The 14,033-nt window shown below is 52.8% G+C and overlaps 1 protein-coding gene across 1 annotated transcript in view; it reads left to right on the forward strand.

Moving 5' to 3' along the window:
- Window positions 1-1,428: 1,428 nt before the first annotated feature.
- Window positions 1,429-14,033, forward strand: part of Micall2 (MICAL like 2) — a 28,828-nt gene continuing 16,223 nt past the window's right edge. The window contains exon 1 of the mRNA XM_032886937.1: window positions 1,429-1,735. Coding sequence (XP_032742828.1) covers window positions 1,593-1,735 — 143 coding nt within the window. The 5' untranslated portion in view covers window positions 1,429-1,592. The remainder of the gene's footprint in view (window positions 1,736-14,033) is intronic.

The following is a 14,033-nucleotide window of genomic DNA, read 5'->3' on the forward strand; positions in this document are numbered from 1 at the left end:
CAGAGTGAGTTCCAGGATAGACAGGGCTACAGAGCAATTCCATCTCAGAAACAAACCAGAACAAAACAAAAACAACATTCAGGGCAGCCCCTGGCTCTAATTGAGGACCTGGGAGAGGTATTTTCCTTAATCACCCTGGCATCCTCAGAGGCTGGAAGTAGGAAGTTAAGTGTCTCCTGTCTTCAGAGAGACCCCTGGAGAGTCCCCTACAGCCTCCAATTCCTCTGTGACTGGAGAGGAATTATTCTGGCCAGCTTGGCACCCCTGAGGGTGAAGTTTCCCTTCAGAAAACTACAGACAGCATTTTGCAGTTTGGGATAGGGTCTCAGGTAGCCCGTGTCAGCCTTGCACTCCATTATGTGTCAGGGATGAGATTGGATTTCTGATCTTCCAGGCTCTACCAGCTGAGTGCTAGGATTTCAGGGGTGTGGCATCACGCACAGTTCCTGTATGATGGGAAACCACTCTACCCACCAAGCTCCCCACCAGCCTCAAACCAGACAGCTTTGTAGACCCTGAAACAGGGTCACTCCTCCTCAGAGGTTACATTTCTCCTAGCCTCTACCCTCCCATTTGTCAACAGGCTGCCAACTCTAGAGGTTGAGGCAGGAGGATGGCAGCTCAACTGTTAACTCAAGACCAGCTGAGGCAGCTTGGACTCAACTTTTCTTTTTTCCAATAAAAGAAAACTGTGGTGGGTTTGGGCCGGAGAGATGGGTCAGTAGTTAAGAGCATTTGCTGCTCTTCCATTGGTCCTGGGGTTTAGGTTCCAGCACCCACATGGCAGAGCAAGCAGTTCCAGCTCCAGTTCTAGAGGAGCATGGGGTCTTCTTCAGGTCTCTTGGGGTACCAGGCACACAAGTGGTACACAGATACACGTTCAAGCAGAAGCCCATATGGATAAGATAAAACTAAAAGTAAGAAAGATAATCGTGATTGGGGGCGTAGCTCAGCTGGTGGTATGCTTGCCTGGCATGCAGGAAGCCCCAGGTTCCGAACCCAGCACTGCATAAACCAGGCGTGATGTGGCGCACAAGACTAATCCCAGCACTAAAGGAGTTGGAGGCTGGGGAATCAGAAGCACAAGGTCATCTTTGCTTATATAATGAGCTAGAGGCCAATGTGAGCTACAGAGGTCCCGGTCTCAAGGAAAACAAGAAAAGAAAACCCCGACGCCTCTGCTGGGAGTCATGGCTGAAGGCCAAGGCGGGAGCCGACGCCCAGAGTACCGGGCCCCAATTCTCCAAGTCCCAGGAAAGAGGGGGCGTGGTCTTGTATGGGCGTATCTTTTCTGGGGCGTGGGTGTGGCCTGAACAAACTGGGGCGGTGCAGCCGGAACTAGGAGCCTGTATGGAGCTGGCGGGCCAGGCCTCCAGGGGGCGTGATCTTGGGGGGGCGGGTCAGAAGAGGCGGGGCCTCCAGGGGGCAGGGCCGGCGGCCTCGCAGGCGGCTGCAGTGTGGGGCGCCGGTCTGCTGGAGCTCTCTTCTTCCAGCCGGGCTGGTGGTCGGCGGGTCCGGGCCTCCTCTGCGTCTGGGGCCCTAGCAGGGCCTGTGGCCAACTCCTCGAGCCGCCAGCCCGTCCTGCCGCCCGCATGGCCGCCATCAAAGCCCTGCAAGAATGGTGCCGGCAGCAGTGCGAGGGCTACCGGGACGTGAGCATCACCAACATGACTACCTCGTTCCGCGATGGCCTGGCCTTCTGCGCTATCTTGCACCGACACCGGCCAGACCTTATGTGAGTGCTCTTTGACCCCTCTGTTGGGCTCTCAAGTGCCGCTGCAAACGGGAAACTGAGGCCACGCCTGCCTTGGGATCCGGGTCAGAGGTTTCAGACACACCCCTCTTAGATGGGCCACCCGGGGCAGTGCAGAGACCTGCAGGTACAGCCTATTTGGTGGTCCCCAAGACTCTGGCAGTCAAGTAGCAGGCCATCAAATGCTGCTGGGCCAGGGGCCAGGACGTGGGCTGTCCAGCCGGCTTAGTCAGTGGTGACTCAGGGCAGCGTCCGCCTTCCCTGAGCTCCCTGAGAAAGGGCAAAGGAACAGCTCCTGGGAGTATGAGGTCCAGCCCCAAGATCAGGGCCACTTGAGGCTTCTAGTGAGATTACTGCCCCTTTGTCCAGGCATTGTTAGGAAAACAATCAAAGTGGGTAGCCCACGCCTTTTATCACCTTAGAGTAACAGGGGACAATGAAGGCTGGGCCACCATCCTTGGAAGTTGTAGGAGAGGACAGGGATAGAGGAAGAGTCTTGGCATAGGAAGTTGGGAAGCAAGCTAGCTCTGTCTTGTTGAAGGACCTTGGCCCACAACTGAAACTGTTCTATTAGTTACTCACTTAGCAAACACTTAGGCAGACTCTGTTAGGCTGGTGACCAGAGTCCTGGAATAGGACAAGATTACCCATGCTCTTCTGAGAAAAGCATTCTCACGTACAGGGTAGCTAGAGCCAGAGTTGGCTGCTCTGAGAGTGTTTTCCAAGGAGGTCTTAAGGCTGAGTGAAGCTCCAGGCAGCACCTGTGGAGCCCGCCTCAGCCAGCTGCAGTCACAGCTTCTTGCCATGCAGATGGGGGGAAACTGAGGCTCAGAAAAGTAAAAAGAAACACATATTGTTGAGGTCGCCCAGCATGTCAGGCAGAGCCAGGCCTGGTCCTATCAAACTCCCTGTGCCAAGCTTTGCGAGGCTCAGGAAGTGGGAATCTTGAGCAAGAAGTAGTCTTCTGCCCTGTGGTTATGAAACACCCCCCCCCAGCTTCTTGGGAGGGCCCCGTTGCATGAGCCTCAGTCACTCTCGGGGAGGTGGATGGTGTGAGCTCAAGGGGGCATCAGGCTTATGGGAACTGGGGAGCTGAGCTTTGATGGATGCTGGGCCAGAGATGTGGACCTTGGAAAATGGACTTGGAATGGAAACGTGGGTAGTCAGCTTTCTCCCGGGGTTGGGGGGCGGGGGAGGGGAGGCTGGATGATGACCCAGAGCAGGGAGCTTAGACGAGAACTATGTGAGAAGTCCCCAAGTGGAGGAGATGATGATGTTGGGTTTTGGCTGGCCTAGCAGCCTCAGCTGGTAACTAACTGCACAGAGACAGGGCCTTCCCAGATACGGGATTTCCTCTGCTTCAAGGCAGGGCATGTGTGTGCTCGTGGCCTGACATATAGTCCCCAAAGAGGAGGAGAGGTAGCCGCGAAGAGATGTATGGTTATTTACGCTTGTGTGTGTACTTGTGTGCGCATGTATGTGCTGGCATGGGCAAGTGTTAAAGGATCGCTCGTTTATCTAGTTGAGCACCTACTGTATATGGTGTCGGGTCATCTCAGTCGCCAAAGTGCAGGGAGCAACTTCCTGGTCTCAGAGTCAGAAGTTCAAGGTGATGGCAGGAAAGGGGCTGGAAGAAGAGGGGCCCGCTCAGCTCCACTCTGAGAGGGTTATCTCACACTGCCGACTTCCTTGTTCCAGTCTCTTAGTTAATGCTCTGTGGAGACATGGAGGTGGCTACTATGTAGCTGGCGACCTACAGATAAGGGCATGGGGCCTGGGCTCAGGAGATGGGGTAGAAGTTTGGTAGGAGCTTGTGTGCATTTGGAAAAGGTTTGAAGGTGACAGAACTAGGGAGTCCAGAGTGGAGAGCTGAGCCAAGGGACAGGCACCCTGGAGCTCTCAGAAGCTGGGAGAGATAAGCCCCGCCCCTGGGCCCCCCTCCCCGCAACCCTGTAGCGAGTATGATGCCTGGCCTTTGAGAATCTGAGGACAGGTTATCCCTGGGTGTGGACATGGGCAATAGCAGTGGTGGGAAAGGAGTGGGGATTTTGGCAGGAGTCACAATTACTGATGAGACTGTAAGGCCGTGGTTCTCAACCTGTGGGTTGCAGTCCTCTTGGGAGGGGTGCCAAAGGACCCTTTGCAGGGATTGCCTGAGGCCATTGGAAAAAAAAAACGCAGATATGATTCCTTAACAGTAGCAAAATTATAGTTATGAAGTAGCAACAAAATAATTCTATGGTTATGGCTTACAACAACAGGAGGGACTGTTAAAGGGGGCAGTGTTAGGAAGGTTGAGAACCACTGGTGTAAAGTGTGGCCCAGTACAGGAGGAGGGACTTATGTGAATCCAAGCATTAAAAGCCCCCATCGTGGGCTGTCGAGATGGCTCAATGGGTAGAGGGGCTTGCCACCAAATCCGATGGCCTGCCTTGGATCTGCAGGACTCACCCTCATGATGGGAGGAGAGAGATTGATTCCCAAAAGTTGGGATTTTACCTGCACATGTGCACAGTATTTCATGTATCTCTTCCTCCAAGCGTGTGTGTGTGTGTGTGTGTGTGTGTGTTTAAAAAGTGGGAATTAGGGTTGGGGATTTGGCCCAGGGGTGGGGCGCTTGCCAAGGAAGCACAAGGCCCGGGGTTCGGGCCCCAGCTCTGAAAAAAAAAAAAAAGGGGGAATGGGGGGGGGGGGATGTCTCATCTCACTGGTGGGGGGGGTAGGAGGGTGAGGGATGTCTCATCTCACTGGTGGGGGGGGTAGGAGGGTGGGGATGTCTCATCTCACTGCAAGTTGGGTGGAAAAGTTTTCCAACCAGGAAGAGTGGAAAAATGTGGTGGACCACAGGTAGAGAGGAGTTGTCCCCTCTGAGGAGCCCCTCAGTCAGTCAGATCTTGGCAGGGTTGGGGGGCAGGTCCCTGTACCCCAGCACTCTAGCCCACTTCTCCTGAAGACCCCCCTGAAGGCAGCAGGAAGGTGGACATCCTGTCTCCTTGTCCTTAGCTTTGCTACCAGGAAGTCCTTTCCTTTGTCTGACCTCAGAGGTTCCTCCCGCCTGCTGAGTGTGCTTCCGGTGGCCCTTGGTGGAGCACAGCTGTGAGGGAGCAAGCCTGGGCATGGAGCCAGCCAGGTGGGGCCAGGCTGCAGGCTATGAGTTCACGTGTGCTGTCTCTGTCCCTCCCAAGTGGCTAGGCCCATGGACCTGAGGAAATAGGCTTACCAGTAGTGACACCACCTGGGCCAGCTCCCTGCCTCATGCCACGTGCCTCTGCTCCACCTCTGAGCCTGGGTTTTCCACAGGGTTTAAGTAGGTTCTTGCCCACAAGGACCATTTCCGCAACGCAGCCACCCTGCCAGGTGAGAGCTGGGGAGCCGCCCAGCCCAGCAGCCCAGTCTTGCCCTGCCCAAGTGGGGAGACACAGGGTGGTCAGCTTTCCTTTGGGCCTCACTAGTGGCAGCCATTGGGCCATGGGGTCAGGGGCATAGGATCCTGTGGGTCTGAGCGTAGAGGTGAAGGGGCCTCAGGGAAGCTCCCACCTCTGGTAGGAGAGCCCTATGGGACCCTGAGCTTGAAATTGGGTTGTCAGAGCCTTGGCCAGATGAGGTATTTTGCCAACCTGCAGTTTTCTCTCTACATCTTTTTGTTGTTGTTTTCAGACAGGGTTTCTCTGTAGCCCTGGCTGTCCTAGAGTTCTTGATGTAGACCAGGCTGGCCTCAGACTCAGAAATCTGCCTGCCTCTGCCTCCCGAGTACTGGGATTAAAGGCATTTGCCACACCATGCCTGCCCTCCCCTCCCCCCTTTCTTCTTTGAGACACAGTCTCGTTATGCATTCCAGGAACATACTGTGTAGGCTGGGAACTCACTGTGTAGACCAGGCTGGCCCTAAACTAATAGACATCCGCTTGTTTTTGTCTCCCAGTGCTGGGATTGAGGTGGGCATTACCTTGTCTGCCTTCTTTTTCTTTTGTTGAACTGGTCTCCTCTGGTCCAGGCTGGCCTTGAATTTACTATGTTGCCAAACACTGCCCTTGAACTCCCGCTCCTCCTGTCTCTGTCTCCTGAGTGGTGAGATTACAGGTGTGCACTACTATGCACCATGTATGCGGGGGCCAGAGATGGATGGAACGCAGGGCTTCTGCACCTCACCCCAAATCCCAATGTCGGAGTTGTTTATATGGAGGTAGGGTCTTGACATATAGTGCAGGCTAATCCAGAACTCACTACATAACCTAGAGAGGCTCGAACTTGGGACAATCCTCCTGCCTTAGACCGTGAGAGTTTGGGATTGTAGGTATGCACCACCACACCTGCTGGAAAGTCAGAGTTCTATGGACCCTTCTAGTTCTTGACCATTGGCCAGGTGACCTGAAGGTCCCCAAGGTCCCTAGAGCCACCACTAGAAGTAGCCTTTGTAGGGATGCCTTGGGTAGGTGCCTCTGACTCTGTGGAGACTGTAGACTCTCCTGGTTTCACAGGGTGTGCTCTACCCTGAAGCTTCCCTGGCCAGAGCTGAGAGTGGACCAGGCAAGGCCAGCTGACCTTCCCTCCCACACAGGCTTCAGCCAGCAGGAAGCTGCTTGGGCACAGAGGCCTTCTGTTCTCCAGTCTGAGGCCAGCTGCCCAGACCCCTGCCCCTGCCTTCCGGATAAAACTGTCCAGGGCAATGGGAGGGGGCTGCTACCTTCCCTCCCTGGAGACAACTCAGCCTGGTGCTGGGTTCCCTGTGTCTGGTTCCCAGGTCTCCCAGCTAGTCTGCCAGTCATTGGCCTTGCTCCTTTGGGTCTCATACTTACCCTGAGCCCCTTTCTCCACTTTGGAATTGCAGGCCTCTCTCTCTAAGCCTCTCTGCCTTCTTGCCAGTGGGATTAACTCCAGATGTGCCGGGTTCACCTAGAATAGCACTGAACTGGGAATTCCCCTCCCAGACTGGTGCCTACCCCTGCATAGTTGATTTTTCCTCCAGGAAATAAATGAATATGAAGTCAGTTATGGGGGAATTTAGAAAGGGCAGGGGCTGGGCGGGGACTATTCCCAAAGGATCCCCTGAGGTCCTTGGGGGGAGGTGGGGGAGGAGACTGGAGGCTGATTTCCTCCAGAGCCAAAGCTCACAGGGTTGGAGGTCATTGTATTTGATGGGTGGCTGCCTGGTTGTTCATGCCTTGGGCTATGTGCCCATCTCTACACTGGTGGGTGGCTCTATACTCCACAGAAATGAAATACCATAGGGGCTGGGGGAGGGGCATGCCCACTAAAATGCTTGCCTTGTAAGCTCGGGGACCCTGTTCAGTCCCCAGCACCCACATACAGTGCACACTTGTAATCCAGCACTGAGGAGGAGGGGGAGACAGGAGGCTCCCAGGACTTGCTAGTGAGCCAGCCTGTTCTACTTGGCAAGCTCCAGGCCCCAGTGAGAGACCCTGTCTCCAGGGGATGGACAGCTTCTGAGGAATGACATCCTAGGTTGATGTCTGGCCCCCACGTGTATGCATGAGCTCGCTTGTGCGCTCAGACAAAGGAATCTAACAAACACTGCATCCCTGTGGTCCCAGCATGAAGGCTGGAATATCTCAAATTCCAGGTAGGTTTGGGTGGTGTAGTAGGTTCCAAGCCAGGCTGAGCTGTGTGTTCAGGGAGACCCAGTCTCAGTGTTTGTGAGGCTGACAACTGGGGGCTGTAACTTTGTGGAGTAGACCAGCCATGTGGGCTCTGAGGCTCTGGGAGAGGCTACATTTATCTTTCTGCTGGTTTGTGTAGAGCCTGCTGTGGTCTCTCATGTCCTTACACCCTCCTGCCTCTGTGTGTGTCTCTGTCCAAGTCCAATCCTCCGGCCTTGGTATCTGTCCCAGTCCTTCAGCGTAGGGACACAGGAACCTCAGGTCAGGCTACCCCAGGGACCCCATGTTCACCTGATCACATCTGGGATGACCCTGTTTCCAAGTCTGCACATGCTCCTATACATGCCCCTGCATATGCATGTGTGTGTGTGTATGTGTGTGTGTGTTACATGTGTGTGTGTGTGTGTGTGTGTGTGTGCAAGAGTGTACCTACAGGGCATTGTACCTTGGGCACTGTGGCCCTTGTTTTTATTTTTAAAATTTTTTTTTAGGGGTTGGGGATTTAGCTCAGCGGTAGAGCGCTTGCCTATCGAGCGCAAGGCCCTGGGTTCGTTCCCCAGCTCCGAAAAAAAGAAAAGAAAAAAAAATTTTTTTTAAAATTTATTCATTTATTATATATAAGTACATTGTCTTCAGACACACCAGAAGAGGGCATCAGATCTCTTTACAGATGGTTGTGAGCCACCATGTGGTTGCTGGGAATTGAACTCAGGACCTCTGGAAGAGCAATTGGGGCTCTTAACCACTGAGCCATCTCTCCAGCCCTATTTTTAAAAATTTTTAGAGATTTATTTTATATGTATGAGTGTTTTGTATGCATGTATGTCTGTGTACCGTGTGCATGTCTGGTGGAGATCAGAAGAGCTCATTGGATCTCCTGGAGCTGGAATTATGAATGGTTGTGGGCTACCACGTGGGTGCTGGGAACTGAATAGGTCCCTTGCAAGAGAAACAAGTGCTCTCAAACACAGAAGTCATCTCTCCAGCCCTTACTTGTTTTTGAGACAGAATCTCTCACTGGCCTGGAGCTCACCAAGTAAGTTTGACTGGTTGGCCAGAAAGCCCCAGAAAGCCTCCTGTCCCTACCTGCCTGGCACTGGAGTTACAAGTTCACACTGCCTGGCTTTTTACATCGGTTCCGTGGCTTGGACTTAGATCCTTGTGCTTTTTGAACAAAGACTTTCTCAGCTGAGCCGTCTTCGGAGGCCCTCAGTGTAACCTTTCGGGGAGAGTAGCATTGGTATTTTAGACCCCTGCCTCGGGAGCCCTGCCACACAAGGCGTCACTGCTTGTCTCAGTGGGTAGAGGTGGATGACAGTGATCAGCAGGGCAAGGGTTTGATCGGTTTGTCTTCCATATGCTGACTAGAGCTTGGGGTTTGAATAGAGCAGGGTAGAGGTAAGAGGTCTGTAGCTAAGCAGCCCTGGCTAAGGTGGGATCTGGTTAATCATCTCAGCTCTGAGTCTGCAGGATGGTCTGAAGAAGTCGTCACTGCTCTGGGGATGCACTGGTTCTCAGTGGGCGACTATTCTCCTGGGGCATGTGTCTGTCCTGTGACACTCTTGAATTTTTTTTTTTTTCCTTTTTTCTCGGAGCCGGGGACCGAACCCAGGGCCTTGTGCTTGCTAGGCAAGCGCTCTACCACTGAGCTAAATCCCCAACCCCTTCCTGTGACACTCTTGTATGTCTTGTATCCTCCTCGCCTCTTCACGGTAGCCAGGTAGCCAGCCCTAGGACTGGAGGGAGGAAAGCTTAACCATTAAGGGTGGGTGCATGGAGGATCCTGGTTGGCAGTGAGTGAGCTGGTAGAGAACACGCATACCTGGGAACAGCTTCGGAGAGCTGGTTCTGTTTATTAAGGGGAACAAAGGGCTATTTAAACCTTTGGGGGCTGAGCAGGGGATATTGGGGTGAGTGTAATCATTGACGAGGGCCAGGGTGATGGGGATGCCTCATTTGCATGAGGAGGAGTTCTAGGTGCTGCTGGACATGACCTTAAAGAGGATACGTGACCACCTCTGGTAAGACAAGGGTGGGGGATACATGGCTACGAGCACCAGGACATGCAGGCCCAGGGCAAGGGTGAGCAATTCTACTCCTGCCGATCTCAGGATGAGATTCCCGGGGTTTGGACATGCCTCTTGGTCCCAGGATTCTCTTGCCGCACAACTGTAGGGGAGAAGTTCTCAACCTCCCTAATGTTGCGACCCCTTAATATAGTTCCTCATGTTGTGCTGATCCCCACAAACCGTGAAATCATTTTTGTTGCTACTTCATAGCTGTCATTTTGTTACTATTATAAATCATAATATAGGGGGCTGGAGAGATGGCTCAGTGGTTAGGAGCACTGACTGCTCTTCCCGAGGTCCTGAGTTCAAATCCCAGCAACCACATGGTGGCTCACAACCATCTGCAATGAGATCTGATGCCCTCATCTGGTGTGTCTGAAGACAGCTACAGTGTACTCACATACATAGAATAAATAAATCTTTAAAAAAATCATAATATAAAGATCTGATATTCAGGATATCTGATATATGACCCCCAAAGGAGTCATAACCCTCAGGCTGAGAACCACTGATGTAGACCCTCAGGTGGATTTGGGGTCTAGAATAGGACTGTAAAAGTCAGCAGCAGATACATTGGTTCTGTGTCTTCAGCTGCCGTGTATGGAGAAGAGATAATTACCCCAGATTTTAGACGGACCCATCTAGAACGCGTGCGTGTGGAAGTCAGCAGATGATTGGCCCAAAGTAAAGGAGAGAGCAATGGCGGAGAATGAAGGTGGAGGTGTGGGACCTGCTCCCACTTGTGCTCACTGCATGGGCCCGTGTGAGGAACAGTGCTTTTTAGCAAGAACAGCTTCCAGAATGTGGCATGGTGGCATATGCTGGTACTCACCACACTTAAAAGTTCAAGGCTGTCCTTGGCTACTGCCTTAACTCGGGTTTCTGCTGTTGTGATAAAACATGACCACAAACACTTTGGGGAACTGTCTTGTCAGTGTTCTACTGCTGTGAAGAGACACCATAACCACACAACTCTTACAAAGGAAGGCATTTAATCGGGGCTGGCTTACGGTTCAGGGGTTTAGTCCATTACCAGCATGGGGGGCGGGGGGGAAGCATGGAGACATGCGTGCTGGCAGACATGGTGCTAGAGGAGTTGAGAGTTCTACGTTGTCGGAATCCTTAGGCAGCAGGAAGAGAGACAGTGGGCCTGACTTCATCATTTGAAAGCCCAGAGCCCACTCCCAGTGACACACCTACCCCAACAAGGCTGCACCTCCTAATCCCTGTCAAGTAGCCATAGGACCAAGTATTCAAATATATGGGCCTACTGGGGCCATTCCCGTTCAAACCATCACAGGAGGAAAAGGCTTATTTGGCTAATTCTTTCTGATCACACAGTCATTGAGGGAAATCAAGGCAGGAACTCAGTGTAGGAACCTGGAGGTAGGAACTAAGGCAGAAGCCGTGGAGGAGTGCAGCTGACTGGCTTGTTCCCATGACTTTCTCAGTCTGTTTTCTTGTAGCACCCAGGACGACCTCCTCAGGGTGTGTGTGGTGTGTGTATGAGGGGGGCGGGCGGGTCACAGTCCATCGTGGGCTATGACATAGTCATTAATCTAGGAAACATTCCACAGGCCTGCCTCCAAGCCATCTGATGGAGACATTTTGTCAACTGAGTTCCCTCTTCCCAGATGAGTCTTGCCTCTGTCATCAAAACCATTTAGCACAGTTAGCTAGGGAATCTAGCCTGTGCTAGCTAAGCCCTGCCTCAGGCTTCAAGAGCTTTGAAGTACCTGTTGTAGGTACTCAGTTTGGAGTTTGATGCTGGACCCGTGCTGAACCCTCTATGCTTTCCAGGAAGCTGGCCATGAAGAGGCTTCCCGTAGGGGTGGTCAGCCCCCACTTGGTAGGCTCAGTCAGAGCTCCAAGGCATGGTTTACACCTGTAATCCTAGCATTTGGGAGGTAGAGGCAACAGGGTCAGGAGTTCAGGGTTATCCTTGTCCACATAGGGACTCTGAGGCCATTCCGGCTATGTGAAACACTGGCACTCAACCAGGGGTCCAGTGCCCAGCACCTACATGGTGTCTAACGACTGTCTATATCTCTGGTTCTAGGGGATCCAGGGCCTTCTTCTGGCCTCTGAGAACACTGCACATTTGTGGTACCAAGACATGTGTGCAGCCGAAGTACCCGTACACGCAAGATAAAAATAAGGCCAGGCACTTTTAATCCCAGTACAGAGGCAGGAGGATCTCCGAGTTGGAGGTCAGCCTGGTCTACAGAGTGAGTTCCAGGGCAGCCAGGGGTACACAGAGAAACCCTGTCTTGAGAAAAAAAAAACAAACAATAAAACAAAACAAAGAAACAGATAAGATAAACAAATCTTTAAAAGCATGAATAAATAAAGTCACACTCGAACTCCAGGGCCAGAGAGAAGGTTTAGCGGGTAAAGGTGCTTTCTCCACAGACCCGGTGTGTTTGATTCTCAGAGTCACATACGCGTGGAAGGAGAGAACCAGTTCTGCAAAGCTGTCCCCTGATGTCTACACAAGGGCTGAAGCAGGCACGTCACTCTCTGTGTCTTGTATATTAATAATAATATTATTATTAACAACAACAACAACAATAATAATAACAACAACAACAATAATGATGGGAAAGTATTCTAGGGCAGTTCTGGTAGATGACCCTTTTGGCACAATTAGTCAGGCCTGAGCAACTCAGGGACAGAAATGGAGCCGTCCGTACCCCACGCCAAGGGAGACATGAGCTCAGGGGATGGGAAAGCAAAGGCATACACTTGTCCACTCGGAGACCCAAGTGTCCTCAGGGGACCCTGGCAAGTGCGTTAGGTGGAGACAGGGAACAGCTCGGTTTGAGGCTGGGCTTGGTGTCAGTGATGACTGGAAAGGGACTGGCCAGGGTGGTTCCATGTAGTCATGGAGACCTCTTTGGCCTGGGGAAACAATTTACACTTGGTCCTGAGAGTTAGCTGGAAATGAATCTAGGTACTGTCTCGATCTAGGTACTGTGCCCCTTCTCAGAGTGTGGCTGCACTGTTGGGGCCAGCGAGGCTCTGGTGTGCCTGGAACTGTAGGTTAGATGACAAAATAGAGCTTCAGGGAGGTGCTGGGCTCCCTGGGTGGACAGGGGTGGAAGCAGGAGGCCGGCAGCTGCCTCTTCCTCCTCTGTTTGGAAACAAAACACAGTTTGTTGACCAGCCTCCTAGCAGTAGCCATTTAGGTCAGTGACCCTGGTCTCCGGAGAAGGGCTTGTGCTTTCAAAGTGGGTGGGGGATGGGAGGGACCAGTGTGGCTGGAGGACTCTTGGGTGCACTCACATGGCTGTTCAGTCCAAGAACACCCTGCGTCTGGGGACGGGCTCAGGTGGATGGCGCCCACATAGGTGCATGGTGTGGCTACCCACGCTAACGGGGCTGCCATTTGTCAGTTGTTGGCTTCCCTCTTGCCGTGCGGGTGGTCTTGGCATCTGGGATGTGTTATTGGAGGTGGTCCTGGCCGGAAGTGCTGAGAGTTTCCTGAAGGGCCGGGCAGCTGGCAGCTGGCTGGCTGGCTTGAGAGCTGAAGGGGAGTTTTTTTGTAAGGAGGGAGGGGGCACACTATAACCCCTCCCTCACCCCGTGTGGCAGGACCGATCGGTCTCATTTTAGTTGGTCTATAAAATGGGCTTACAGCCTAGGCTTCTGAGAGTCCTCATGACATAGAACTGGGCAAGGCCCGTAGACACCCAAAACTTTTCCTCTTTGCTCTTTGAGACATGCCTGTGTCCTGGGGACATGGCTGTCCCATTTGGCCGAGCAGTGTCCTGAATAAAACTTAAATTTGGGGCTGGGATGGGGCCCAGTGGTACCAGGTGTTTTTAGCATGGATGAGAGCCTAAATTCTATCCCCACACCTCAGGGAAGGAGGGAGGGGGAGAAGGAGAGGAGAAGGAAGGGGAAAGGGAGGAGCGACTGAAGAGATAGCTCAGGTGGTAAAGCATTTGCTGTGCGTGCGTGAGGACCTGAGTTCGGGGCCCAGAGGCCACGGACAAGGGCAGGTGTAGAGGCCTCTGTAATGTCAGTGCTGGGGTGGTGGTCGGAGACTGGAGGACCTCTGGGGCCCCCTGACTGGCCCTCCCAGCTGAATCAGCGAGCTCCAGGAGCGCTCCTGAGAGCGTCTCAAAAAGTATGGTGGAGGGGATTGAATAAGACATTTGATACTGACCTCTGACCTCCACATGCACAAATAAATATGCACACACGTACACAGAAGGCCGAGAATATAGCTCAGTAGTAACATGCTTACCTAGCATGTATGAAGGCCTAAACTAAATTCAATTCCCAGCGCTGCCACCAAAAAAAGGGAATGGTGGCGGGGGTGGGCACGCTTGGGCTGACTCAATAGACAAAGGAGCTTGCTGCCAAGCCTGATGACCGGAGTTCAGTCAGGATCCACACAGAAGTAGATGGGAACCTACAGTACTCCAACCTCCACACATATGCATGGAACACCAAGGCCTGTTCACTCACAAGCACACTGGCTAAATACCTACAATGCAATACACATTTTAAGTAGAAAGAAGTAGAAAAGACAAAGGATTCGGGCTGAGAAGCTGTGCTCTCCTCACAGCCAGGGAAACTGGGGTC

Source organism: Rattus rattus, chromosome 16, assembly GCF_011064425.1.
Source record: "Rattus rattus isolate New Zealand chromosome 16, Rrattus_CSIRO_v1, whole genome shotgun sequence".
In the NCBI taxonomy this organism is placed as follows: domain Eukaryota; kingdom Metazoa; phylum Chordata; class Mammalia; order Rodentia; family Muridae; genus Rattus; species Rattus rattus.